Here is a 27,121-nt window from a genome sequence, read left to right on the forward strand (position 1 = left end):
CCGGTAATTACCGGCTAACGGAAACGCTGGTGTGTGTATGTGAGTGAGTGAGTGAGTGAGTGAGTGAGTGAGTGAGTGAGTGAGTGAGTGAGTGAGTGAGTGAGTGAGTGTGTGTGTGACTGAGTGTGTTCATGTGGGTGTGGGTGTGTGTGTGTGTGTGTGCGTATGTATGTATGTATGTATGTATGTATGTGCGCACGTGGGTGTGTGCGTATGTATGTATGTGTGTGTGTGTATGTATGTACAGTATGTATGTATGTATGTATGTATGTATGTATGTATGTATGTATGTATGTATGTATGTATGTATGTATGTGTGTGTATGTATGTATGTATGTATGTGTGTGTGTACTGTGTATGTGTGTGTGTATATGTATGTATGTATGTATGTATGTATGTATGTATGTATGTATGTATGTATGTATGTATGTATGTATGTATGTATGTGTGTGTGTGTGTGTGTGTATGTATGTATGTATGGATGTAAGTATGTATGTATGTATGTATGTATGTATGTATGTATGTATGTATGTATGTATGTATGTATGTATGTGTATGTATGTATGTATGTATGTATGTATTAGGGGTGTAACGTAGGGGTGGACGGTATGGTCTAAAATTTATATCACGGTATAATTTGAAGCATAGACGGTAACGGTATATATCACGGTATCAGTGTTTCCGTTAGAATAATTATTTTTTGCCTGATAGGCAGGCTATATAAAGAATGACATCCTCAAGGCATGTAGATTTATAATATTTTAACTTAAAACTAGGCTACTTTTGCGTATAAAGTTATTATATTCCAAATAAAATAAGTCCAGAGTCGAGACTCCGTGCTGCTCCCATTGCAAATAGCGGGGCTGGATTTTGCTAGCATATGTAGCTGCAGAGCCGCAGAGCCAGTGGCTCTTTCAGGTCGTTCAGCCGTTTGGTGGGGGGGGGGCGCTGTTGAGCGGGCCTGTGACCAGACCTGAAAGAGCCACTGGCTCTGCGGCTCTGCAGCTGCATGCTATTTCGCAAATCCACTGCTGCAGCCGTCCTCCCGTCGTTATCATAACACTACACACATATCATAATGTTTACAGCAAACTGTAGTTGATCACCAGGTATGTTTTATTAACGTAGAATAATTCATATAAGAAAAACGATAGGTAAGATCTCTTACCTTTCTCCACTGGTTAAAAATGCCAGGAACTGAAATTGAAACTTGCTGTGCGCCGCGGTGATATGTGTTTATTATGAAATGACAATTGCGTGTTGACACGCCCAGTGCGCGAAGCCTCCTAAATAACTTTTTCCAGTTTGCACATATCTATTATCTATGACTAATTCGATCTATTTTTAGGGGCAAATGCGATTGAAATAGTCGCGCTGTGGTTACATGACGTCATTGCTATTTTAGAGCTGCCCTACCGGTTACACGGTATAGTCAAAATCCATACCGTAGAGCAAATTCATACCGTTTATACCGTATACCGTTTATACCGTCCACCCCTAGTGTAACGGTACACAAAAACCATGGTACGGTACGTACCTCGGTTTTGAAGTCAAGGTTCGGTACGGGTTTTCGGTACAGTGGGGGAAGGTTTGGGTTTCCATGTTCCACTCAGGGGTGATGTAGTGTGCAATAACTAATTGTACTTGTAGGGCTGTCAGTGTCAACAGATATTGTATATTGAAATTAATAATCGACTTGTAATAAAAAAAGAATAATAATTATTATTATATTAGATTGTGAATAAAACAGCCCCCGGTGGGCGGTCGTTAGTGGTTAACATACCGTTATATTCATTCGGTACACTACACAGCCGTTCGGTACGGTACGGTACACACTGAAACGGTTTGGTTCGGTACGGATACGTGTACCTTTACACCCCTAATATGTATGTATGTATGTATGTATGTATGTATGTATTAGGGATTAGGGATGCCCCGATCACGTTTTTTGCCACCAATACGATCACTGATCGTCTATGAGTCATATCGGCCGATACACTGCCGATACCGATCGTTTTTGGTTTTCTTATAGCAGCTGGCAGTATTATACTGTAGGTCTAACACAGGCATTCTCAAAGTCCTGTCTAAATTATCTAATCTAATCTTAGAAATTAAGTAAAGTGAATAGTACTGGGTGTTGAGCATAACAGTATCTAAGTTAATTTACTTCTGACCATTATAGTCAAAGTATTTTCATATGAACTGAAACTTATAAGATGTTCTCAGTGTTCAGTTAGAGCTATGAAGCACAATAGCTAATTAGCCAACAGCTGCAAAAACTAATGATGTTATAAGACATTGATATCAGGAGCTATCTGTAGCTACTGCTAGCCAGCTAGATAACGTTAGACAATGCCTCATGTATTAAACTAAAGTGAATAGTTGACTGGGTCATTTTGTTAGGTAGCTAACGTTAGCTCACGGAACAACGATAGCTAGTTAGCCAACACTAGCCAACGTTATCAGACATTGATATCAGGAGCTATCAGTAGCTAGCCAGCTAGATAACATTAGACAATGCCTCATGTATTAAACTAAAGTGAATAGTTCACTGTGTAGTTTTGTTTAAACAGTAACGTTAGCTAGTATCACTCGAGGTGCACTCGACTCTGCCAGAGCATTTGTTGACATGGGTCTGTGAGGGGGAGGGGCAAGGCGTGCAGCAGCAGCAGCTGTGAGCAAGAGAGACAGCGAGTGAGAACTCCGCTGAGAATTGGATCATGTTTTTCGCACGTGTCATCAATCGGTTTTCACGATCGGCGAAAATAAAGCTTTATCGGAATTCACAGACAAAACGTAAAAAAACATTTTATAAAAAAATTTGAATATTTTTTTCTTTTCTTATTTTTGTTCATTCATGTATATATGTTTAAGGAAACCAGCACACCGTTATAATCTTACACATACATGTGAAACAAATATGTAAAAAAAAACTAAAAAATACATTTAATATTTCTTTTTTCATAAAAATTATTAAAGGGGAACTATTTTACTATTTCTTTCACTATTTGGGCACTTTTACACAATCCCTGTGAGTCTATGGAACACCTCTGTACGTTTTTTTCCCAAAAAATTAATTGTTTTGTATTTCTAATCAAGTACTCAAAAACAGCATTTTTCTACCTCAAGATCTTAAGCCGTTTTGAGGCTGGGCTCCAACCACTGTGTGGCCTGGTGCCAACTGTCACATCAACTGCCACATTATTATGCAGCTGAGAAATCTCTGACATCACAGATATGCACATTTTCAGATGACTCAGTTCAGTGAGGGTGAATATTGAGAGGAGAATTGGAAGAATGCGCCAATATGAGAATTAGAGACATAGATCCTATTAATATAAGTCCACATAGCCAGGAAACAATGCTAAACACTGAATAAGGCCCCTTTAATAATTTCGATTTCTTTATTTTTTTTTATTTTTCTCATAGCTACGATTACTCACGCCCATCCCTAGTATGTATGTATGTATGTATGTATGTATGTATGTATGTATGTATGTATGTATGTATGTATGTATGTATGTATGTATGTATGTATGTATGTATGTATGTATGTATGTGTGTCTTACTTCATCTCCAGCACCTCCTCCAGGTGTTTCCTGCGCTCGGCCCTCAGGGTAGTGAGGTGTGCCTCCTTCTCACACAGAGACTGCTGGGTGGAGGACAGCTTGGCCCTCATGGAATCCAGCTCCTGCCTCACCTTCTCCATGGCCCCCAGGAGCTCCTCCATCTGGACACACAGTCAAATATATATCAGCTATCAGTACAGACAGTTCTGATGAGTTGCCAGTAGAGGCTGCTGTTGAGAGGCAGGAACAGGAGGAACAGGAGGAGCAGGAGGCTCCAGCAGAAGAGTAGCCCCTTTCGGGACTGTGATGCACGCCAACATTGTTGGACGAGTGAATACACAGTCCTTATACGACCATTGGAAAAATCTCACAATTAACTCTGAAGAACTGGTCGTCAGCAAAACGCTCCTCGTACAAGTATCGCAGAGAAATTTCAAAGGTACTCACAGTTGCACGAGGGTTTCGGACAGACAAACGCTAGGGTTTGAAAGCTCGGCGTTGCTAATAAACATTTTAAATAATTTTTATAACCGTGTAAACACGGCTCAAAATGGCTTTATTTCCGGCTCTGGCTGCCTGACCCCGAGAAAACTGTAATATTGTGGTCTTTGTAATTATGTATCTATGTATTTAACTGCATGTAGTATGTATTGTAAGTGATGTTATATGTTCTATGTTGGAACAATGCAATGTAATGCACTGAAAACAAATTCCACCAGCCTCGCTGGGTGGTCATTAAATAATCTAATCTAATCTGATACGCCTGCGCTGTGATCACAAGTTGAGCTGTGTTGACAAGTGTATAAAAATTATTTAAAATGTTTATTAGCAACGCCGAGCTTTCAAGTCTCTTCCACCCTTAGCCACCCTTGCATATAACCTCCACCCTCCCCGGCCAGGCCACTACCACAAATAACCTCCACCCTCTCTGGCCACCAACTACCACAAATAAGCTCCACCCTCTCTGGCCAGGCCTCTACCACAAATAAGCTCCACCCTCTCTGGCCAGGCCTCTACCACAAATAAGCTCCACCCTCTCTGGCCAGGCCTCTACCACAAATAAGCTCCACCCTCTCTGGCCAGGCCTCTACCACAAATAAGCTCCACCCTCTCTGGCCAGGCCTCTACCACAAATAAGCTCCACCCTTTCTGGCCAGGCCACTACCACAAATAAGCTCCACCCTCTCTGGCCAGGCCACTACCACAAATAACCTCCACCCTCTCTGGCCAGGCCACTACCACAAATAACCTCCAGCCTCCCCAGCCAGGCCACTACCACAAATAAGCTCCACCCTCCCCAGCCAGGCCACTACCACAAATAAGCTCCACCCTCCCCAGCCAGGCCACTACCACAAATAACCTCCAGCCTCCCTGGCCAGGCGCCTACCACAAATAACCTACGAGCCAGTGGCAAACACTGAACACCGTTTCTTATTACTAAAGGGGTCACACACACATACACAGATACACACACACACACTGATGGTATACAGTATATCCTCGACTCGTACCTTGGACCACTGTAAGTGGGCGTGGTTGAACTCATGCATTGGTTTGAGTGAGTGCTTCTGAGAGGCAGTGTGTAGCAGAGAGAAAACAGGAGAAAAAAACACGTGACAGATAAGACAAACTGAGAGAGAGAGAGAGAGAGAGAGAGAGAGAGAGAGAGAGAGAGAGAGAGAGAGAGAGAGAGAGAGAGAGAGAGAGAGAGCTAGGAGTAGGAAGGAGGAGGGACGTGAAGGAGAAACACAGGCAGCCAGGAGAGAAGAGAGGAGAATAAAACAGATACTGAGGTGTATGTTGATTGTCTTCTGGTTTTCAGGGATTAATACCCGCTGCAGGTCTATTTAGAAGTGTGTGTGTGTAGGCGGTTAGGTGGCCGAGCGGAGATTGCGTTCGTCACCAGCCCCGGAGCTGAGCTGGATTTGCCTGTTCGAATCCAGCTCACAGCTCCGGGGTTGTCACCAGCTTGGCTGGCCGTCTGCACTGATACAATTGGCTGTATCAGAGGGTGGGAGAAGCTGGCGGGGTGGGTCCGGGTCGTTGTAAACAGCGACTCCTACAGTTCGGTCGGGGCGCCTGCTAAGCGCGGATTGGACGTGAGGGGGATAGTGTGGTCCTCCCACACGCTACGCCCTCTCAATGAGAATCCGCGCTGCCAGGTGAAAAGAAGCGGTGATTGGCTGGACGTGTGTCGGAGGAAGCACGTGGTAGCCTCCACTCTCCCAGATGATCTGACTGTGGGGGGTAAGTGCGCAGCGACCAGGAAGGGACTGGGAATTGGCATACGACTAACATTGGGATGGGAGAAAATCGGAGGAAAATGGAGGGGGAAAAAGACCAATAATAAAAAAAAAAAAAAAGGAAGTGTGTGTGTGTGTGTGTGTGTGTGTGTGTGTGTGTGTGTGTGTGTGTGTGTGTGTGTGTGTGTGTGTGTGTGTGTGTGTGTGTGTGTGTGTGTGTGTGTGTGTGTGTGTGTGTGTGTGTGTGTGTGTGTGTGTGTGTGTGTGTGTGTGTGTGTGTGTGTGTGTGTGTGTGTGTGTGTGTGTGTGTGTGTGTGTGTGTGTGTGTGTGTGTGTGTGTGTGTGTGTGTGTGTGTGTGTGTGTGTGTGTGTGTGTGTGTGTGTGTGTGTGTGTGTGTGTGTGTGTGTGTGTGTGTGTGTGTGTGTGTGTGTGTGTGTGTGTGTGTGCGTGTGCACCTGTTTCTCCTGGTGTGACCTGGCAGACTCCTCCTGGGCCAGCACCATCTCCCTCTCGGCGGTGATCTGAACGCTCTCCCTCAGAGCCTCCTCCAGCTCCTCTATGCGCTCCGACTTCTGACGTAGCGTGTCCTGCGGACGGCACAGGTGGGACAGGTGGAACAGGCGAGGAAGAGGACAGGGGAGGAGGGGGACAGGGGAGGAGGGGGACAGGGGAGGAGGGGGACAGGGGAGGAGGACAGGGGAGGAGGACAGGGGAGGAGGAAGAAGAGGACAGGGAGGAGGAGGACAGGGGAGGAGGAAGAAGAGGACAGGGGAGGAGGACAGGGGAGGACAGGGGAGGAGGAAGAAGAGGACAGGGAGGAGGAGGACAGGGGAGGAGGAAGAAGAGGACAGGAGAGGAGGAGGGAGGAGGAGGAAGAGGACAGGGGAGGAGGAGGAAGAAGAGGACAGGGGAGGAAGAGGACAGGGGAGGAAGAGGACAGGGGAGGACAGGGGAGGAGGAAGAAGAGGACAGGGAGGAGGAGGACAGGGGAGGAGGAAGAAGAGGACAGGAGAGGAGGAGGAAGAGGACAGGGGAGGAGGACAGGGAGGAGGAGGAAGAGGACAGGGGAGGAGGAGGAAGAGGACAGGAGAGGAGGAGGAAGAGGACAGGGGAGGAGGACAGGGGAGGAGGAGGAAGAGGACAGGGGAGGAGGAGGAAGAGGATAGGGGAGGAGGAGGAAGAGGACAGGGGAGGAGGAAGAAGAGGACAGGGGAGGAGGAGGAAGAGGACAGGGGAGGAGGAGGAAGAGGACAGGGGAGGAGGAGGAAGAGGACAGGGGAGGAGGAGGAGGAAGAGGACAGGGGAGGAGGAGGAAGAGGACAGGGGACGAGGAGGAAGAGGACAGGGGAGGAGGAAGACAGGGGAAGAGGAGGAAGAGGACAGGGGAGGAGGAGGAAGAGGACAGGGGAGGAGGAGGAAGAAGAGGACAGGGGAGGAGGAAGAAGAGGACAGTGGAGGAGGAAGAGGACAGGGGAGGAGGAGGAAGAGGACAGGGGAGGAGGAGGAAGAGGACAGGGGAGGAGGAGGAAGAGGACAGGGGAAGAGGAGGAAGAGGACAGGGGAGGAGGAGGGAGAGGACATGGGAGGAGGAGGAGGAAGAGGACAGGGGAGGAGGAAGAAGAGGACAGTGGAGGAGGAAGAGGACAGGGGAGGAGGAGGAAGAGGACAGGGGAGGAGGAGGAAGAGGACAGGGGAGGAGGAGGAAGAGGACAGGGGAAGAGGAGGAAGAGGACAGGGGAGGAGGAGGGAGAGGACATGGGAGGAGGAGGAGGAAGAGGACAGGGGAGGAGGCGGAAGAGGACATGGGAGGAGGAGGAGGAAGAGGACAGGGGAGGAACAGAGAGAAGAATGTTTATAATGTTTAACCCTCTCGACTGCACTGTCTCACACGTGAGATGGAATTTTGAGAACTAAACATTCTAATGACGAATCCTCTGGGAGTTCTAGGAAGCTGTGGGAAACACAGGCCTCACCTTGACCTGCTGGGAGTTCTCTGAGTGGTTGTCCTCCCTCTTCTTGGCTTCGTCCATCAGGCGAGCATTCCTGCTCTTCTCCACCTGCTCCTTGTGCTTCAGAGACGCCACCTTCTTCGTCTGGTCCTTCATCTGCCTGCAGGGGGCGCCGCGGGACACGCCGGAGGGCGGGGTTAGAAATACACACGTACTGTAGACAGTTACGAGTTAAAACACCCAGAGAGACCCGCTAGCTGGGACTACTAAGTCCCACTTAAGAGGTTTGGCTGGGATGAGAGAGAGACAGAGAGAGAGAGACAGAGAGAGAGACAGAGAGAGAGAAAAAGAGAGCAGGCAGAGTGAGAGAGACATAGAAAGAGAGAGAGAGAGAGAGAGAGAGAGAGAGAGAGAGAGAGAGAGAGAGAGAGAGAGAGAGAGAGAGAGAGAGAGAGAGAGAGAGAGAGAGAGATGGCAGCGACTACAGCTATATGTCGACTGTGACTGATCGATCCATTCAGACCCCATCAAGGTCGTCTAAATAGTGAAGGTTGCTGCGAGCCTGCTGAGCTCTCTACGTGCAGCCGGACAAGAATGTAACTGTGCGTCAATATCGATGCAAGCTGACGTGGACAGCACAGGGCTGTGATTGGCCGCTGCCCCGGGCTTCCATATTTACCGTTCATTATCTCGGGAGCTCGGTCGGAGCATTGCGTGTGATGTAGGGCTGTCCCCGACTAAGGATTTGGATAGTCGACTTTGATTGGCCGAAATTAGCCGATAGTCGACTATTAGTCGACTATGAAAAAAAAGTATAATTTTTTTTTTTTATCATTCCATTTGGGCTGTGGGGGGTGCTTAATGTCTGAAGGAGTCAACTGAAGGCTTCTTGTCCTCTGTAAAATCATGCAATTGGTCCACTGATTGATACATCTTGATCAGGGGTCTCAAACTCGTGGCCTGCGGGCCAATTGCGGCCCGCTGGATGATATTTTGCGGCCCCCTACTTGACATCAAAGTTTAGTGTTAGTGCGGCCAGCGCAGCGTCGTTGTGCGAGTTGGATGTTTTATTTATTTTATCACTTGTAGGCTACCATAGCGCAGGCTCATGACAGCAACGTTACGTTAGTGACTTGGTTGAAACGTGATTCCGGAGTGATACCAAGAAGTGGAAGGGAAATATATCCAGTGCGTATGGCAGGCATTCTCGAAATTCTCCGCTGTCTCCTCTGCAAGCAGTGCTCTGCCTGTCTGTGTCTGTCTGTCTACTCTGGTCCAATCACATTCAGTGTCCCGTCAGCGTTTCTCCCCCCCACCCACAGTCTGCGAATCAGAGCAGAGTAGGGCGGGTCTTCACGGAATGAGTGTTGTCTCTTTCAGCGGGTCCGAGTCAGAGCGAGAGTTGACAGCGCATCTACTGGTAGTCTAATCTGCAGGTACTGTAGCTAGTAACCTCGTTCCCAGTTTTACAGTATCTCCGTGAGATAAATGTAGCTAGTAGCCTAGTTTCGCCAGCAGGCAGTTAGTAGAAAAATATGGCATGCTCATTGTAACTGAGGGGTACAATTCCCTGACTGTATTAATAAGTATGGTATCATTAAACCACTACTGTCTTATGTACATTACTACTGGCCATACAGTACACAGGTATATGATATGAACACCTCCACAATGACACGGTTCCACAACAAATCTTGGTTAGAATAATATTTATTAGCAGCAATAATAGTATATTACATTACTTTACTTAGAGTCACGCTTGTAAGGCGAAGAATGTGCGTGAATAAGTCAAGAGCGTAAGTCCATTAGAATAGTACGCAGGAGATAATAAATACCACCGGTATCAATAGGAATTATATCTATGGTACACTAGTAGGGCAGCGGGAGATACTAGTAGGGTCCCTCCGGTTGTAGGCCAGCAGGGGGAGGAAATGTTCGAATGCAAACTCTGGATCAACGGGGAATCAATAAGCAGTGGGTCTTGGACTTCCTGACTGGCAGACCCCAGGTGGTGAGAGCAGGCAACTGCACCTCCTCATCCATCACCCTCAACATAGGGGCCCCCCAGGGCTGTGTTCTGAGTCCCCTCCTCTACTCCCTGTACACACACGACTGTGTGGCTCAGCGGAGTAGCAATACAATCATCAAATTTGCTGACGACACAGTGGTGGTGGGCCTGATCTCTGCCAACGACGAGAGGGCCTACCTGGAAGAGGTCAAGGTCCTGGCGGGATGGTGCCAGGAAAACAGCCTCTCCCTGAACGTCAGCAAAACAAAGGAGATGATTGTGGACTTCAGGAGGTCGGGGGTCAAGGACTACAGCCCCCTCAGCATCGACGGGGCACCGGTTGAGAGAGTCAACAGTTTCAAGTACCTCGGAGTCCACATATCCGAGGACTTGACATGGACCACACACATTGACAGTGTTGTGAAGAAGGCACGACAACGCCTCTACTTCCTCAGGCGCCTAAGGAAGTTCCAAGTCAGCCAGAAGATCCTTAAGAACTTCTACTCATGTACAATAGAGAGCATCTTGACCGGCAACATCACCTCCTGGTTTGGGAATAGCACTGCACAAGACCGAAGCAGACTACAAAGAGTGACACGTTCAGCCGAACGCACAATTGGAGGGGGGCTCCCCACCCTCCAGAACATTTACTACAAGCGTTGCAAGGGCAAGGCAAAGAGAATCATTAAAGACTCCAGTCACCCGAACAACTGCCTCTTTGAACTGCTGCGGTCAGGCAAGCGATACCGGAGTCTCAAGGCGAGCACAGAAAGACTCAGAAGAAGCTTCTATCCCCAGGCCATCAGGCTGCTAAACGAACAATGAATGAACACTACACAACAACAACCACCAAACGCACATAGCACACACATCCACACGCACACACTCACTTTAAACAAACACACTGTAGCACCCACTCCACACACTTTATAGCACACACCCACTTTAAACAAACACACTGTAGCACCCACTCCCCACACTTTATATTTATGGATGAAGGATTGCACTACAACTCGTACACCTTACTGTAAATTGTACCTAAAATTGTACCTCATCCCATTTCTGCTTTGCACTAGATAGTACTGTACATTAGTACACTGCATAGTATTGTGTATTGTATATTATATGGTAACTCAGAACATTGTACATATGTCTATACCGAACACTGTGACCTCATTTTTCTTCTAAATTCATGCTATATTATGTTATTATGTTATTTGATACTATCTTGTCTAGCACAGTCTCTGGAGCGTAACAGTAAGAAGCATTTTGTATGAAAGTATTCTGTACTTCTGTATGACAACTATTAAAGAACTTGAACTTGAGCTCCAGCTACGGGAGTCGGTACATTACTCCCTTGATCGGCAGACGAAAGCAGCAGCTGTAATCCAAGTATGCGTGCAGCATAGGTGAAAGCCGGCCAGCCTCTCCTAGAGACGGGCTCGAGTGATGTTCCTCACGGGTAAATCCCACACAGTAGTGGGTGTAGACGATTCTCCTCCGCTCCCACAGCCACAGGACCAAAGCAATAATCCAGCTGGAAAGGGCTCTGCATTCACCGGTGTAGATTCTCCGGTGCGCGGTACTTCACATTAACTAGGCCGAACTTGACATTATTCCACTAAGCTCTGACACTTTACTATCCTATTCGCACGCGGTTATAAGTGCTCTATTTAGATGCACGGTTGCTCACTTCACTTGGTCGTTGACTCGTGATGAAGGCTTTATGTTTGAGGGTAACGCGTTTCTAGGTTAACTTGACTTTAGGCTAAGTGCTGCTGTATCCACCTGCGACGTATTTATACGTACGGTGAATAATCTAGTACCAGCCTTATTCCTGTCTCGTATTCTTGCGCAGAACCGGGCATGTCCAGGCAAGCCTTGGCGGTGACTTTGAACTAGACCTTGGGGGTATGGCCGTGGCGCCTAGTGGATCGCTATCCAATAGGAGAACGAAATATTATGGTCTGTACTAGGTAAAAGGGATATTCCGTGTATATGTACAAAGAATACACAAGGGATATCAGACGATATACAAATACTATGCAATATATATCAAGTAATAAATATATATATTCGGTTTAATCTGATCCTTCGTAACAGCCGCCTCCTAATTAGTCCGCACCTAATTAGATAAGCAGAGACAGATTAACCGCACTGTCCACTACTCAATGTCCGTTGTGAGGGTAGGGCAATTCACAAAGTCAGTGGGTCATGGTCGTCATTAGGAGAGTCGGGGAGCCTTGGCAACTCTATCAGCCTCGCCATGGGTCCGGTGTATGTCCGCCCCTGGACGAGCACTTCTGCCGCTCTGACCTTTCCGTCGGCACCAGTGATCACTTTGCTTACGCGGCCGGCCGGCCACGCAGCTCGGGGTAGTGACTGGTCTATGATCATGACGACTGGACGGGATGAAGGGGGGCTTAGGAGGAAGCGGGCCTGAGACTGCTTTGATCTGTGCTTGGCTGTGCCTCCTCCTCCTCCGTCTGTTTATCTTGTTTGCTCTGTACCCCGTCTGAGGAGGGGCCGGTTCCGGCCGCCCCGTCAAGGAGTCGCTTGGGGTGCTAGGTTCGAGGTCAGCTACGTCTGGAGCGCAGCTGAGGGGGGTGGAGTTCCGAACTCCCTCTTGTGCCCACGGTTCTCTCACAGGCCTCTCGCTTAATGTCAATAGCCTCTCAGCGGGCTGTACGAGGGAGTGGCCGGTGTCGCTCGCCTTTGTGTGTAGGCAGCGTGTAGACGTGGGTTGACTGTCAAGTCCGTAGAGGGGGCCCTGGAGCGTCCACCCCAGTCGGGTCTGAACCGCGACTGGGCATCCTTTGGGTCCGATGTGGGCCGCCTCAATTGGGAGAATGAGGTCCGCGTGGTCGGAGCCGATGAGCAGGGTCGGTGTGGCGCCGTCGATAAGCGGTATAGGTAGTTGACGTAGGTGCACATACTTCACCATCAGCTGTGGGATGGGGTAGGTGTACTGTGATAGGCCTATGTCGTGGCTGGTGAAGACGTTGGTTATACTATACTGCTTCTCGGGCTGGTCCACCGCTGCTATCTTGAAGGAGACCTTCTCACCTTTTATGGTCTTCTGGTCCCTTCTGATGGTGCGTATTGTCATGGTACCTTTGGCACCTCGCAGGCCCAACTGGGCTGCTGCGGAAGCGAGGAGGAGAGTCTTTTCAGACCCATCGTCCAGGACGGCGTAAGTGTCCAGGACCTTGTCCTCGTAGCTCAGGAGCACTCTGATCACTTTGATGAGCACTCGGGGGGTCCCGCTATGCTGGTCAATGTGGAGCACTCCTGTTGGTCGGTTGCTTTGGGTCTTCTGGAGGGCCCCGCACCGTGCTGCGCGGTAAGCGGCGCCCGCCTGGGCCGCCTCACGCCACTGTTCAACTTGGGCGGGGTTCAGTGTCTTATATTCGGCGCACTGTGCCATCCAGTGTCCGCCGTCGCAGTAGGTACAGTAGGGGGCGGTCTGGTGGCTCTTCGGTACTGGTGCCACCGCCTCGGCATGGTACATTACCGCGACGGGCCCACTCTGTTGTCCTGGCTGACGCCTGTTGATGTCATGCAGGACCTCCAAGTGGGCGCCGCCGCACCTGCCGCACTTCTTCTTCAAGCGGCACTCAGCTGCCATGTGGCTGCGCGTGCAGCGGAAGCAGCGGCGGTGGTCCTTGATCCAATGACTCACCTCATCCGTGGTCAGCTTCTTGAAATCGTCGCATTGATACAGCCGATGTTCCCCTTCACAGTACTGGCATTCAATCTTCCACTCCTCTTTCGTCGAGGGGGTGTCGTGGTTCTTGTGCTGCGGTACTGATTCGGCTTGGTGCATAACGGTCACTGACCGGCGGTTATCATTTAATCCCTGAGGTCCTGGTCTTGGGCTTGGTCCACTCCATACGAACGTGTCCAGTCGTAAGCTGCTGACCTCCCTGGCGAGGAACTCAGACAGGTCTAGGAGGGATGCCTCTGGGCCGTTGGGGTCACGGTGGTCTCTCTGCCGCCGAAAACGCTCTTGTCGGGCGGGAGGGAGCTTCTCTAATATTCTCTCTACATTAGAGTTAGCGTACAGTTTGTATATCCCTTTTTCCTTTTGGGACCCCAGCATCCCTACCAGGGACTGTACCTTGATAGAGAGGTCATCCAATGCTCTGTTGTCTCTGGCTGGGGGGAGACGGTCAATGTCTCTTATCTCCTGTATCACGTAGTCCCATATGCGTCCATAACGTTGGTCGAGGGCTACTAGAGCCGCGGTGTATGGGGTAGTAGAGTTGGAATATGCCAGCGCTATATTGTGCGCTCTGGGCACCTTCAGGTGCTTGAGTAGGATAGCATACTTGTACGTTTCATCCGGTACATCGGACATCATTGTCTCTAAGCACATTCGTAGCTCTGTGTACTGTGCTCTGTTCTCGTGTGTGAAGTCCGGGAACGTCGGTGTGCCAAGGTACGATGCCATGGATGGCTGGCACATCGGTGAGCGTTGGGGGAGAGGCCTCCTGGTCGAGTCTCCCCGTGCGTGTCGTCTTGGGCTGGTACTTGGTGGGTACCGAAGGTCGGGTACCCAGGTGCTGTTCCTCGGTGCTGACGGTGCGTCAAACTCACCCGTGAGTTGAGTCGGGGGTTTGTAGCGCAGTGCCTCATTTACATTTTTTACATTTAGTCATTTAGCTGACGCTTTTATCCAAAGCGACTTACAAGTTCTGTACGACAAGCCATCAGGAAGGGCACAACTCTATCAGCTGAGCAACAATGTTCATCAAAGTGTTGAGTGCTACAGTGTAGGTTAGTTTATTAGGACAAGTGCATGACAGTACGGTTAGTTAGGGTTAGATTTTTTTTTTTTTTTTTTTTGTTTTTTTTGTTTTTAATTCAGATAATGGTTGAAGAAGTGCGTCTTTAGTCGACGGCGAAAGATTGGACGTGATTCGGCTGTCCTAACTGGGGTGGGTAGTTCATTCCACCATTGTGGGGCAAGGACTGAGAATAGGCGACTTCTCTTTGATGACCCTCCCGGAGCTTGGATAGGAGTAGGTCTGAGGCGGCCAGAAGATGCAGAGCGTAGGGGTCTTGAGGGTGTGTAGTTAGAGACCATTGACCGGAGGTAGGCGGGAGCGGTTCCCTTTGCCGCACGGTATGCTAGGTCGAGGGCCTTGAAGCGGATTCGTGCAGCAATGGGGAGCCAGTGCAGGTCCCTAAGAAGTGGGGTGACATGGGCCGACTTCGGTAGGTTTGAGATCAGGCGGGCCGCTGCGTTCTGAATGAGTTGAAGAGGGGCTGACGTCTGAGCTGTACTGGGCCTCCTGGTCCAGAGTACGTTGCTGCTGGTCGGGGCTGTACTGGGCCTCCTGGTCCTGAGTACGTTGCTGCTGGTCGGCTTGACATTCCTCCTCTTCCTCTTCCTCTGCTAGGTCCTGGAGTCTTCTGTTCAGTCTCTCGGCGTGGTCCGGTTCTTCCCGGTTGCTGGGTCTCGTATGGACCGGCCGGGGAGGGGGTTCGGAGACGTGGACAGGATCCTCCTGTTGGCGGGGTCCCGGGTCGCTGGGTCGGGTAGGGGAATGCGTCCTAGACCCTTGTCGTGATGATCTCCGGGAGCTCCGTGTGGAGTGAGGGGGTGTCGCCATGGCAATCAATTTGTCCATCAGCTGCGCCTGCAGCCGGTCGGGCTCTGCCTCGCGCTGGGCATGGGCGGCTTCGCGCACTGCTTCGCGCTGGGCATTGGCGGCGTCGCGCTGCGCATTGGCGCTGGCATGGGCGGCGTCGCGCTGTGCATTGGCGGCGGCGCACTGTGCATCGGCGCGGCTTCTTTCAATGTTCTCTTCCGTCTGAAGGCGTCTGGTCTTCAGTCTTATGCGGTCGTCTTCACTCCTTTGTTGCGCCTGGAAGCGCTCTCGCTCGGTTGCAGAATGTTCGCGTTCACTGAGGGCATGCGCTTGGAGTTGCGCGTGAAGGCGCTCTCGTTGGTCTGCAGCTCGTTCGCGCTTGGTGGAGGCTGCCAGGGTGGCGATGAGTGCCTGCGCCAGCATCTTGTCCGCTTCGCTGGGGGAAGACACAGGCGGAGGTGATCGGCTTCTGGCAGTGCTCGTTGGAGATCCGTTCTCCTGTCGCGCTCCGAGGAGGTCCATCTCCTGGGTGTGCGTCTCTTCTGGTAGTGGGTCGGGTTCCGTCCCTGGAGGGCTTTCTTTATCCTGGAGCTCTCCGGGGACTACCTCGTTGGCGTCGGCGGGGGGTAAAGTCATGTCAGGTCCCTCCTGGTCCCCCCCGTGAGCTTGGTCAGTTACGTTAGAACCCACTAGGGTCTCTACTGGCGGGGTCGCCTGGTCGGTAGGGTTTGACATACTTTGACTATCCGCTTTATTTATTTTATCCGTATTTAACTTCTTTATAAAGCTAGGTATTAGACTGACAGCGTATGCCTCTAGATAGGGAGGTGGCTGACGTCTGCGCTCCGGGCGATCTAGCTTAGGAGAACCGTTTGTGGAGTGTTCATCATCGGCCATGTTAATATTAATATTATATTAATATTACGCTAATTACCCTCCGGCTCGAAGGACCAATTGTAACTGAGGGGTACAATTCCCTGACTGTATTAATAAGTATGGTATCATTAAACCACTACTGTCTTATGTACATTACTACTGGCCATACAGTACACAGGTATATGATATGAACACCTCCACAATGACACGGTTCCACAACAAATCTTGGTTAGAATAATATTTATTAGCAGCAATAATAGTATATTACATTACTTTACTTAGAGTCGCGCTTGTAAGGCGAAGAATGTGCGTGAATAAGTCAAGAGCGTAAGTCCATTAGAATAGTACGCAGGAGATAATAAATACCACCGGTATCAATAGGAATTATATCTATGGTACACTAGTAGGGCAGCGGGAGATACTAGTAGGGTCCCTCCGGTTGTAGGCCAGCAGGGGGAGGAAATGTTCGAATGCAAACTCTGGATCAACGGGGAATCAATAAGCTCCAGCTACGGGAGTCGGTACATTACTCCCTTGATCGGCAGACGAAAGCAGCAGCTGTAATCCAAGTATGCGTGCAGCATAGGTGAAAGCCGGCCAGCCTCTCCTAGAGACGGGCTCGAGTGATGTTCCTCACGGGTAAATCCCACACAGTAGTGGGTGTAGACGATTCTCCTCCGCTCCCACAGCCACAGGACCAAAGCAATAATCCAGCTGGAAAGGGCTCTGCATTCACCGGTGTAGATTCTCCGGTGCGCGGTACTTCACATTAACTAGGTCGAACTTGACATTATTCCACTAAGCTCTGACACTTTACTATCCTATTCGCACGCGGTTATAAGTGCTCTATTTAGATGCACGGTTGCTCACTTCACTTGGTCGTTGACTCGTGATGAAGGCTTTACGTTTGAGGGTAACGCGTTTCTAGGTTAACTTGACTTTAGGCTAAGTGCTGCTGTATCCACCTGCGACGTATTTATACGTACGGTGAATAATCTAGTACCAGCCTTATTCCTGTCTCGTATTCTTGCGCAGAACCGGGCATGTCCAGGCAAGCCTTGGCGGTGACTTTGAACTAGACCTTGGGGGTATGGCCGTGGCGCCTAGTGGATCGCTATCCAATAGGAGAACGAAATATTATGGTCTGTACTAGGTAAAAGGGATATTCCGTGTATATGTACAAAGAATACACAAGGGATATCAGACGATATACAAATACTATGCAATATATATCAAGTAATAAATATATATATTCGGTTTAATCTGATCCTTCGTAACACTCATGCTGAAAGGACTGAAAAATATGCGTGCATCCTCCCAGCACCAAACCAATGTGCCTAATATGCCAAGAAACGGTAGCTCTTGTGAAGAGTGGCAATTTGAAATGCCACTACGAAACAAAACACAGTTATTTTGATGCAGCCTTTCCTCAAATTTCAGTGCTAAGAACCACAAAAAGAAATGGAATGAAATCATCATATCAAGCTGCAAGCAGAATTATTGTTAAAGCTATGTCACAACGAGAAAAAGCAACCAAGTCCTCACTCAGTGGGCATGGGTGTTGGCTAAACACAAGAAGCCATTCTCTGATGCATACATAATAAAATAATGTATGACTGAAGTGATGGAGACCATGTTTGAAGGCAAACAAGAGCAAATCCTCCTCAGATAGCACAGCAACCAGAATAACTGAAATACTGGCTGATGATTTGATTAAACAGCTTTGTGATAGAATAAAAAAAAATGCACAGTGCATTTCCATAGCTGTGGATGAGTCCACTGACACCACTGAGAATGCTCAGTTGCTGGTGTTTGTGAGGTTTTAGTGAGTTTGTGAGAAGATTGGATCAGTTGTACTTTTTTTTGAATACTTTAAACCCTTTTTTTGTGGAATATTTGATGTGGCCCAGCCTCACCCAGACTCTACCTCCAGCGGCCCCCAGGTAAATTGAGTTTGAGACCCCTGATCTTGATATTTGTCTAGTGTGTTCATTAGATGGGTGAAATCCTCTTTCAGTGCCTCTGTGCCTGTTTTCTTAGGCAGTTAGCCTCTGGTATGCGTGCCATTAGCGTTAGCCACGCTTCTAGGTCTCTTTTCTTTTGGAAAGAATGATAAAAAAAAATGTAATAATAAAAAAAAAGAAAACAATTATAATAAAAAAAAAAGTGCATTCGACTAAGAGGTTGGCAGTCGACTACGGCTCCTTTCAATGGATTAGTCGACTATTTGACTAATAGGGGTCAGCCCTAGTGTGATGTCATACAGAGTGGGGTTTAATGAGTCCTATTCACAGGTGTGTGATGTCATACAGAGTGGGGTTTAATGAGTCCTATTCACAGGTGTGTGATGTCATACGGAGCTCAGTCAGTCCTGTTAACACATCCACCGCCAAAAACGGCTTACGACGGGTTTCAAGGTCATGCGAATTCCGCCATTCCACGGCGTACAACGTTATTGAGATCATATTAAATTTCTTCGCCATGGTATTCATAATTCCCTCACACAGCCTCGGCTGAGACAGTGGGACTCGGCACAACCGTGCAACGCTTCAATACCGCCGCCTGGTGGATGATCGGGCGAGTTACAACCGGAAATGGATCTCTGGTGATCTCCGTGCATCTGGGAAATGCGTTCGGCAGGCACATATTGTTGCGGGACTCTAGACACACATCCGTGTATATGGATCGCTGCCATAACTCAATAATCGATATGATTTGGGCGTTTATTTCGCCATACAAACCGGAAATGGATCTAGTCAATCGGCGTCAAATAAGTGGGATATTTTTTCTCCAGTCTCATCGGCGAACGGTAAGAGGACAGTAACGTTACGTTCAGCGTGATTGTTTATTATTATTAATGCAAACTGCTCTGATCAATATATCACCCATACTACATAAAGCATTTACTGACGATCATGGAATTATAAATGACCCCCCCCCCCCGTTCATCCGCGCATGATGAGTCATAACGTTTAGGATCATGTACAGTTGACATTTTTTTTATATAGCGTGTATCGGCAACAAACGGCAGTTGATAATCTATATATGCGTTTATGCCTATAACTCATGTTCTAGGAATTACTGCAGAAAACGATAAAAACATATTTATATTCTAGACGGTATTTTCGTATGAATCTATGAATGAAAAAGTATAACGTTCCTACATCCTGAACGATAGATAATCGATGTTGAATGGGCCATAGTAATTTCAATTTAGCAATACAATTAAAAAAGTTATAGCCCTGCAAAGAAGGTGAACATCTCCATAGGCTTAGAGTGGTGGCAGAGAGTGGTATGAGAGGGGCAAACTGTGTGGCAGTTAATGTGTTAACAGGTCACCAGGCTGCATGGAGACGTAGTGGGGTCAGGGAGGAGAGATGAGGCAACGACAAAAATGTGAGTCCCAGCAGAAGTTCAAAGGTCACAATGCAGTGAAGAGGGGGGTGGAGGGGGGGGTCGGTGAGGAGGAGAAGGAGGAGGAGTATACTCATGAAATAGATATGAATCCCATGGCCAGGGAGAGGGAGAGGGAGAGAGAGACACAAACACCGAAAGCAGGAAGTACTAACCTGGAGGCCTGACTGTTGAGGTGGTTAAGAGTTCCAGTGCAAAGATAAGAAGGCAGGAGAGAGAAGCACAGATTCAGAAGCAGGTAGACGAGGAAACAGGAAGAGGGAGAAGATGAAGAGGAGGAGGAAGGGCCTCATAGAAATCTACTGTTGCGGAAATCTCCCTACTCACAGTGCCATCCACAAACTGATAAGTCATCCAATCAGAGGTGGTGTATATTAGGTCTGCACCCTCTCATTCAATCAGAGATGGGATGTTAGGTCTGCACCCTCTCATCCAATCAGAGGTGCTGTATATTAGGTCTACACCCTCACATCCAATCAGATGTGCTGTATATTATATCTGTACCCTCTCATCCAATCAGAGATGCTGTATGTTAGGGTGGTCAAAATGAGTAAACATATTGCACAATTTAAAAAGCAGCTTAAAAAATACACATTCGAGAAATATAGAAATGAGTAATGCGGATAAACGAAGTTATGTTATATTGTGTTATGTAGTGTTGTATTGTATTTACTGCTGTCAAGCGACTCAAGTGTTTCCTTTTTGTACTATAAGTAAAAGTATATTATATAATGTATTATACTAATTTATGTTATATCAAGTAAAATTTATGGAAGAAAAAATTTAAATGTAAACTTAGCTTCCCTCTACTCCTTTTTTGAACATGACAACTAACTAACTAACTAACTAACTACATTGCTCTTGACTTTTTGTTTATCATTTCTTTTTTCATTATGATTGTTCTGTTTGAAGGAGCTTGATATTGTGATTTGTTTGGAGGAAGGTGGAGAATACATGTTCAAAAATAAATTTGTTCATTCATTAATTCATTCATTAGTTGTGAAAATCCTTTAACTTTAAGTCAAAACATTTATTTAGCCAGACAGCCTACTAGGCAGACACACACACATAGGTAAACAAACACACAAACACACACACACACACAGGTAAACAAACACACACAGAAAATGTATTTAGCAAGACAGCCTACTAGGCAGACACACACATACTGTAGGTAAACAAACACACAAAAACACACACAGGTAAGTAAACACACACACACACACACAGGTAAGTAAACACACACACACACACACACACACACACACACACACACACACACAGGTAAACAAACACTAACACAAACACACGCACCTCTCCAGCTCGTTGATCTTCTTGTCCTTGTCGTTCTTCTCGTTCTCCATCTCCCGCAGGATGTCCAGCAGCCGGTCCACCTCCACCTGGGCCTTCCCAGAGTCCTCCTTGTGGCGGCACACCTCCTGCTCCAGGGTCTGAATGCGCTCGGCCAGCTCCGTGTTGGCCTGAGCCTCCAGCGCACTGTTCTGAGCCTGAGAGGGGTGAGCACCAGGGTTAAGAGCTGCTTTCAGATCAGTGTCAACAAGCAGGGCTGACATTCATTTGCAGTAAAAGTTGCAGATCAAAATGCAGTGGTGGAAAGTAACTAAGTATTTTACTCAAGTACTGTACTTAAGTACAATTTCGAGCTACTTGTACTTTATGTGAGTATTTTCATTTTTTATTGTACTTGTAATTCTCCACTACATGTATCTGAACCGATCAGTTACTAGTAGTAGTGATGCACCGATGTGAAAATTGTGGCCGATACTGATAACAGATATTAATATTGCTGTTCTGGCCGATACCGATATTTACCGATGTCGATATCTCTGTATAGAAAACACTTTTTTATGATAATCAAATAAATAGCTATTTTCCAAAAAGCTTTTTTTTTTTTTTTTTTTTTTACTTTTGTAACTTATTGTCAGAAATGACTGTTATTTGAAACTATTTAAGGCCAAAACATGTCAAAAGAAATATATATATATATCGGCCCTATCTTGATATCGGACCGATACCGATGTGTAAAAAACCGACCATATCGGCCGATATTATATCGGCGGCCGATATATCGTGCATCACTAGTTACTTTGAAGAAAAGGATTTAGCATAGAAAACATACTATATACAAAATAGAAAATGTATGAAGATTATATACTTTCACATTTGAAGCCTGTCAACTACAAGAGGACGTAATCAGAGCAGCATAACTGGACCACATACCACTTTAACATCACCTATAGAGGTCAATGGATGCACAAACGTCATGTAGAATGTGTACTTTTACTTTAGATACTTAAGTACATTCAATAGAAAATTCTTCTTTTACTTAAGTAGAATTTGACTTTTACTTTGACCAGAGTACTCATTTATCTGAGTATTTCTACTTAGTAAAGGAACTGTGTACTTCTTCCACCACTGTCAAAATGTAATATCAGCATTTCCCACAAATTGAGAGTTATGGCAGCTCGCCGCAATATCAAATATATTTCCCAAACTGATACAATAACATGTAACGTGTATTAATGTACACAGTCCTTTCCACTCCTCAGTACCATCTAATGGCCACTCTGGCCCCATCAGAATTATTTTGCAAAACAAGGAAGTACACGACCACACGTCGCCATACAGCGAAGCTAAAGCACCTTTGTTCACACTGTTTATTTTCCTCATATTTTTATTTTCAGTTAATTATATTGTTCAGTTTATTTTCCTCATATTTTTATATTCAGAGTTAATTATATTGTTCACACTGTTTATTTTCCTCATATTTTTATATTCAGAGTTCATTATATTGTTCACACTGTTTATTTTCCTCATATTTTTATATTCAGAGTTAATTATATTGTTTACACTGTTTATTTTTCTCATATCTTTACATTCAGATCTAATTCTTATTATTATATTTATGTATTTCTCTTATTACGAAGCCCATACCTGTGCCTCCCCTCCCCCCTCCCCCATGCTGCCCAAATTTCCCCAAGGGGATCAATAAAGGAATATCTTATCTTATCTTAATTAACTTAAGTCTCTTGATGGCATTTCAGATCAAACATTTCTGAACCGTACTGCTGTCAACAAAAGCTGAACAGAAAGCACAATCCTGTAAACCAAAGCTAAAAACCGACAAATAAAATCAGCTGTGGTTTATGCGTAAGCTCACGGGATGAGATAGATGAGACCAAGACTCTAGAACACCAGTAGGTTGGGCGGCTGGGTGGCGCAGCGGACTAAGCGCTCGTCACCAACGCGAGAGATACTGGTATCGAATCCGGCTGTCAGCATTGCCTCCGGCTTGGCCGGCCGTCATACTGGCTCAATTGGCAGCGGGAGGGAAGCCGGTGGGTTGGTATTCTGGTCGTTGTAAACAGCGACTCCTACAGGTCGGTCAGGGCGCCTGCACAGCGAGGGAGGGAGATGGCGAGGGTAGTGTGACCTCCCACACATTACACCTCGCCAATGAGTGTCCGCGCTGGCAGGTGAAAAGATGCTGCTGGCTGTCTCCTATGTCTCGGAGGAAGCATCTGATAGACTTCAGGGCTCCCTAGACCGACCAGTGGGGGGCACATGCGAGCAACGACCAGGAAGGGGAGGGGGGAATTGACATAACGACTAAAATTGGGATGGGAGAAAAACACAGAAAAACAGGAGGAGAAAAAGTGGATACAAAAAAAAGAACACCGGTAGGTTCTTTCTAACGAAATGTCCCACGTCACCGAGCGCTGCCCCAGGAGGAGTGAGTGTAACGTGTGATTTAATGACGCGTCACCCTTTTCAGCTGGTTCTCCACTTTGAGACATTCTTCTCTCTTCTGCTCCAGGGCGATCTCCAGACTCTTCAGCTTAGAGTCCTTCTTCAGGCCAGAGGAAGCCAGGGACGAGGCGTGCTCCTTCAGGTCCAACAGGGACGTCTGGAGACACACACAGGGACTCATTCTAGGCTATCCAACGGCTATGTGATGACTTGTCGTACAGAACTTGTAAGTCGCTTTGGATAAAAGCGTCAGCTAAATGACTAAATGTAAATATGTTTGTCTCTTTTCTTGAGATCGAAACTATAAAAAGGAGCTGTAAGTGATATCTCTTTTGTTAAAATAAGTGGTCTACATGTTAAAGTATTAGCTCTACATTCGGACAGCCATCACGGATAGAGTGTTTGGTCAGTAACACGGGTCTCTCAGTCCCTCAGCTCTGCAGTAAACACAAAATACATGTTCTGGTATCCCTTCCAACTTTATCCAATCAGGAGAGAGAACTCCACACAATGGTCTGACAAAAAAAAACTAAATTCGTTTTAAGCAAATATGTGCTTGAAACAAGTAAAATAATCTGCCAGAGCACTACGAAAATCTGTCTTGGCAAGCTTTCATGAATTGATTGGATAAAGTGGGAGGAAATACAGGACATTTATTTTGTGTTTACTACAGAGCGGAGGGACTGGGAGACCCATGTTACTGACCAAACACTCTATATCAGTGATGGCTGTCAGAATGTAGAGCTATTTAACACATATTTTAACAAAATAAATACCACTTACAGCTCCTTTAATGTCTACAAATGGAATGTAATCTAATCCAAACTGGCAAGGTATCAGAGAAGGGACCAGGGAGTATATTAAGACTGACTCCATCACGGTATAAATAGGATCATGCAGGATGAGTAAGTGTCTTCGGTGCGATGTGTGTGGGGGCGCCTGTCTCCACATGTACTGTATATCTCACCTCTCTGTCTGACAGGTCTCCCTGCAGTGAGCTGAGTCTCTCTTTCAGCTCCTTCAGTTCTTTCTTGTTGGAGTCGATCTCCTCTGTCTTTTCCCGGTCGTCTCTGTCTCTCTGCTCCTTCAGACGCTCGATGATTCGCTCCTGGGACGAGGAGGAGGCAGAGAGGAGACAGTCACACAAATATATAGAGCTCCCACAGAAATATGACACTTCTCTCTCTCTTAAACTAACACATCACAACAGCAATAGGGCTGTTCTTGATAAAGACATTCAGTCGACAAATAGTCATAGGACAGTCATGATCCGTTTAATCAACAGATCTGTAACGGTTCCCCACATTGTTGTCCTTCTGCAAATTAAAGCTATCGTGCAGAGGGGCCTCTTTAAATCTAGTGCTTAAGAAGTTGTCGTTGTCAACTTAAATGTGGTATTTTATTGTTAAAATAAGTGGTCTAACGTCACTGTGACCAAATGCGTCCACATTTTTATAGGATTCTATCACATTTTCATAACAATAGCTAATATAACTTACCCTGCACCGTTTTCATTGAGGTTTCTTACAAATTAACAATGTTTTATTTGTCCTTTATATGTGGATAACATTATAATCTTAAATTGTACCATTATGTTCCCGTTTAGACAACAAACATAATGCTAATGATGCACTTTTGTTAAGATAATTGGGTGACCATTCTCGATCACTGTACTCAGGTCCCGTTAATAGTTTAACGCTGTTCAGATCGCGTCAAAGAAGTGACCTGTGACCTGTGCTAAAGGTCTTGGGAATTGTATTCATGTTGTAGTTTTCAACATTTTCACCTTTTAATTTTAAACCAATGCTGCCATCTACTGACAACAGAAAGTGTTGTGTATCGTCAACTTGAGAGGCTACCCCGGCACTTACGTAAACACCGTTGCCCAAAACACATTCTAGAGATTCCCACTTTTTGCTGGGAACGGGGCGTGACAAAAATGTTGTCCCAGACAATAAGAGTGACTGAGATTAGTCTACGTTCCGTTACATGTTAAAATAATAGCTCTACATTCTGACAGCCATCACCGATATAGATTGTGTGGTCAGTAACATGGGTCTCTCAGTCCCTCCGCTCTGCAGTAAACACAAAATAAGTTTTCTGGTATCCAGTTCCCACTTTATTCAACCAGGAGAGAGAACTCCACACTGCAAAAATTGTCTGACAAAAATAAGAAATAAAAAACTAGTTTTAAGCAAATGTGTACTTTTTGTGTATTCTTCCAGTGTAGTAAGCAAATTTGGCTTGGCAAGATTTCTTGAAATAAGTAAAAAAAAAAAATCTAGGGTTCTCTCTCCTGTTGGATAAAGTTGGAACAGGATACCAGAACATTTTGTGTTTACTGCAGAGTGGAGGGACTGGGAGACCCATGTTACTGACCAGACACTCTATATCAGTGATGGCTGTTGAAATGTAAAGCTATTATTTTAACAAAATTCCCCTTACAGAACCTTTAACTCATTGACTGCCACGCTGTTTTTCCATCTTTACTCCCTGGCGCCAGCGTTATTGACCATTTTCACGATGTTTGCGGACCCATCGTATATTCTATATTATAGCTATGGAGACAATAGTATGGCTCATTTGACAGGCACTATATATACTCCAACAGGGACAAAACTGTTTATTTCTGCTGGCCTGAAACCTACCGGTATATTATTGGGGGGGAGGTCGTTTTCCGACGCTGCGATCATTACAAAAGCATGTTTTATGATGGGGTTTGGTAAAATAGACGTAAAATAGACGTTACTCCACTCTCGCTCCAAGTGTCTTGAATCAGAACAGGATCAATACATATAACGTTAGGTGGCCCTCATCCGTTGTCTGCTTCTTCTTCTTTTTTTTTTCTTTTGTGTTTTATTTTTTTATTATTTTTTAAACAAACATATAAACAAACATGACAACACACGATAAGATATACAAGCATTATTAACAGTGAACATCCAATGAAATCACCATATAGTTAAATGTCTTATACAGGATATACCCCCAATACCTGCTATCTAATACCCTATACACATATGCTCTAGCTCGTACCCCCCCCTCCCGGACCCCCCATTGGATAATCCATCCATTATCCCTCGCTCCTAACCAGACACTACCATTATATGCTAGCTTTTATTTTCTCCACCACTTCTAACCACATTGTCATTTTGGATTCATTGAGACCCAAAATTCTAGCTGTAGATATTTCTTGATAAATCACATCGAGATATGTAATAATCCAGACCTTTCTGCAATTTTTTTCCGGTTGGAACCATTGTGATGCTATCAGCTTTTTAGCCACTGTGATACCCGATAAAACCAATCTCTTTAGCTGTGGATGTACTGCATACTCAAAAACATCATTCAGCAGTAGTAAAGAGGGGTGTACAGGTATATTCAGAGTTAAGAGATTTGATCATTTCTGGGTCACCTCTTTCCAGAATATTTTAACTGGTGGGCAGTCCCAGTACATGTGCATAAATGTCCCCTCGTCCCCATTTGTACATAAGGAGCATTTTGAGTCTTGTTTAAGACCCATTTTTTTCAGTCTTATAGGAGTCAAGTATGTCCTGTGAATATAGTTAAGATTTATTTGTTGATGGTCCGGGTTCCTTGATGTAAATCGAACATTTGCCCAGGCTTCTTGCCAATCAAAATCGCTTTCCAGGTCTGGTATATCCCTCCTCCAGACGGAGTCTAGGTGGAGGG

The 27,121-nt window shown here is 46.4% G+C and overlaps 1 protein-coding gene across 1 annotated transcript in view; it reads right to left on the minus strand.

The window, feature by feature from the left end:
• LOC311245576 (ELKS/Rab6-interacting/CAST family member 1-like) overlaps positions 1 to 27,121 on the minus strand; it is a 69,762-nt gene that overhangs the window by 13,680 nt on the left and 28,961 nt on the right. Inside the window, exons 11-16 of the mRNA XM_084335469.1 lie at positions 24,396 to 24,536; positions 23,445 to 23,585; positions 20,972 to 21,165; positions 7,787 to 7,922; positions 6,269 to 6,400; positions 3,570 to 3,730 (exon numbers count right to left, since the gene is read on the minus strand). Of these exons, the coding sequence (XP_084191595.1) occupies positions 3,570 to 3,730; positions 6,269 to 6,400; positions 7,787 to 7,922; positions 20,972 to 21,165; positions 23,445 to 23,585; positions 24,396 to 24,536 (905 nt within the window). The remainder of the gene's footprint in view (positions 1 to 3,569; positions 3,731 to 6,268; positions 6,401 to 7,786; positions 7,923 to 20,971; positions 21,166 to 23,444; positions 23,586 to 24,395; positions 24,537 to 27,121) is intronic.

Source organism: Notolepis coatsorum (genome assembly GCF_963971535.1).
Source record: "Notolepis coatsorum genome assembly, chromosome: 18".
In the NCBI taxonomy this organism is placed as follows: Eukaryota; Metazoa; Chordata; class Actinopteri; order Aulopiformes; family Paralepididae; genus Notolepis; species Notolepis coatsorum.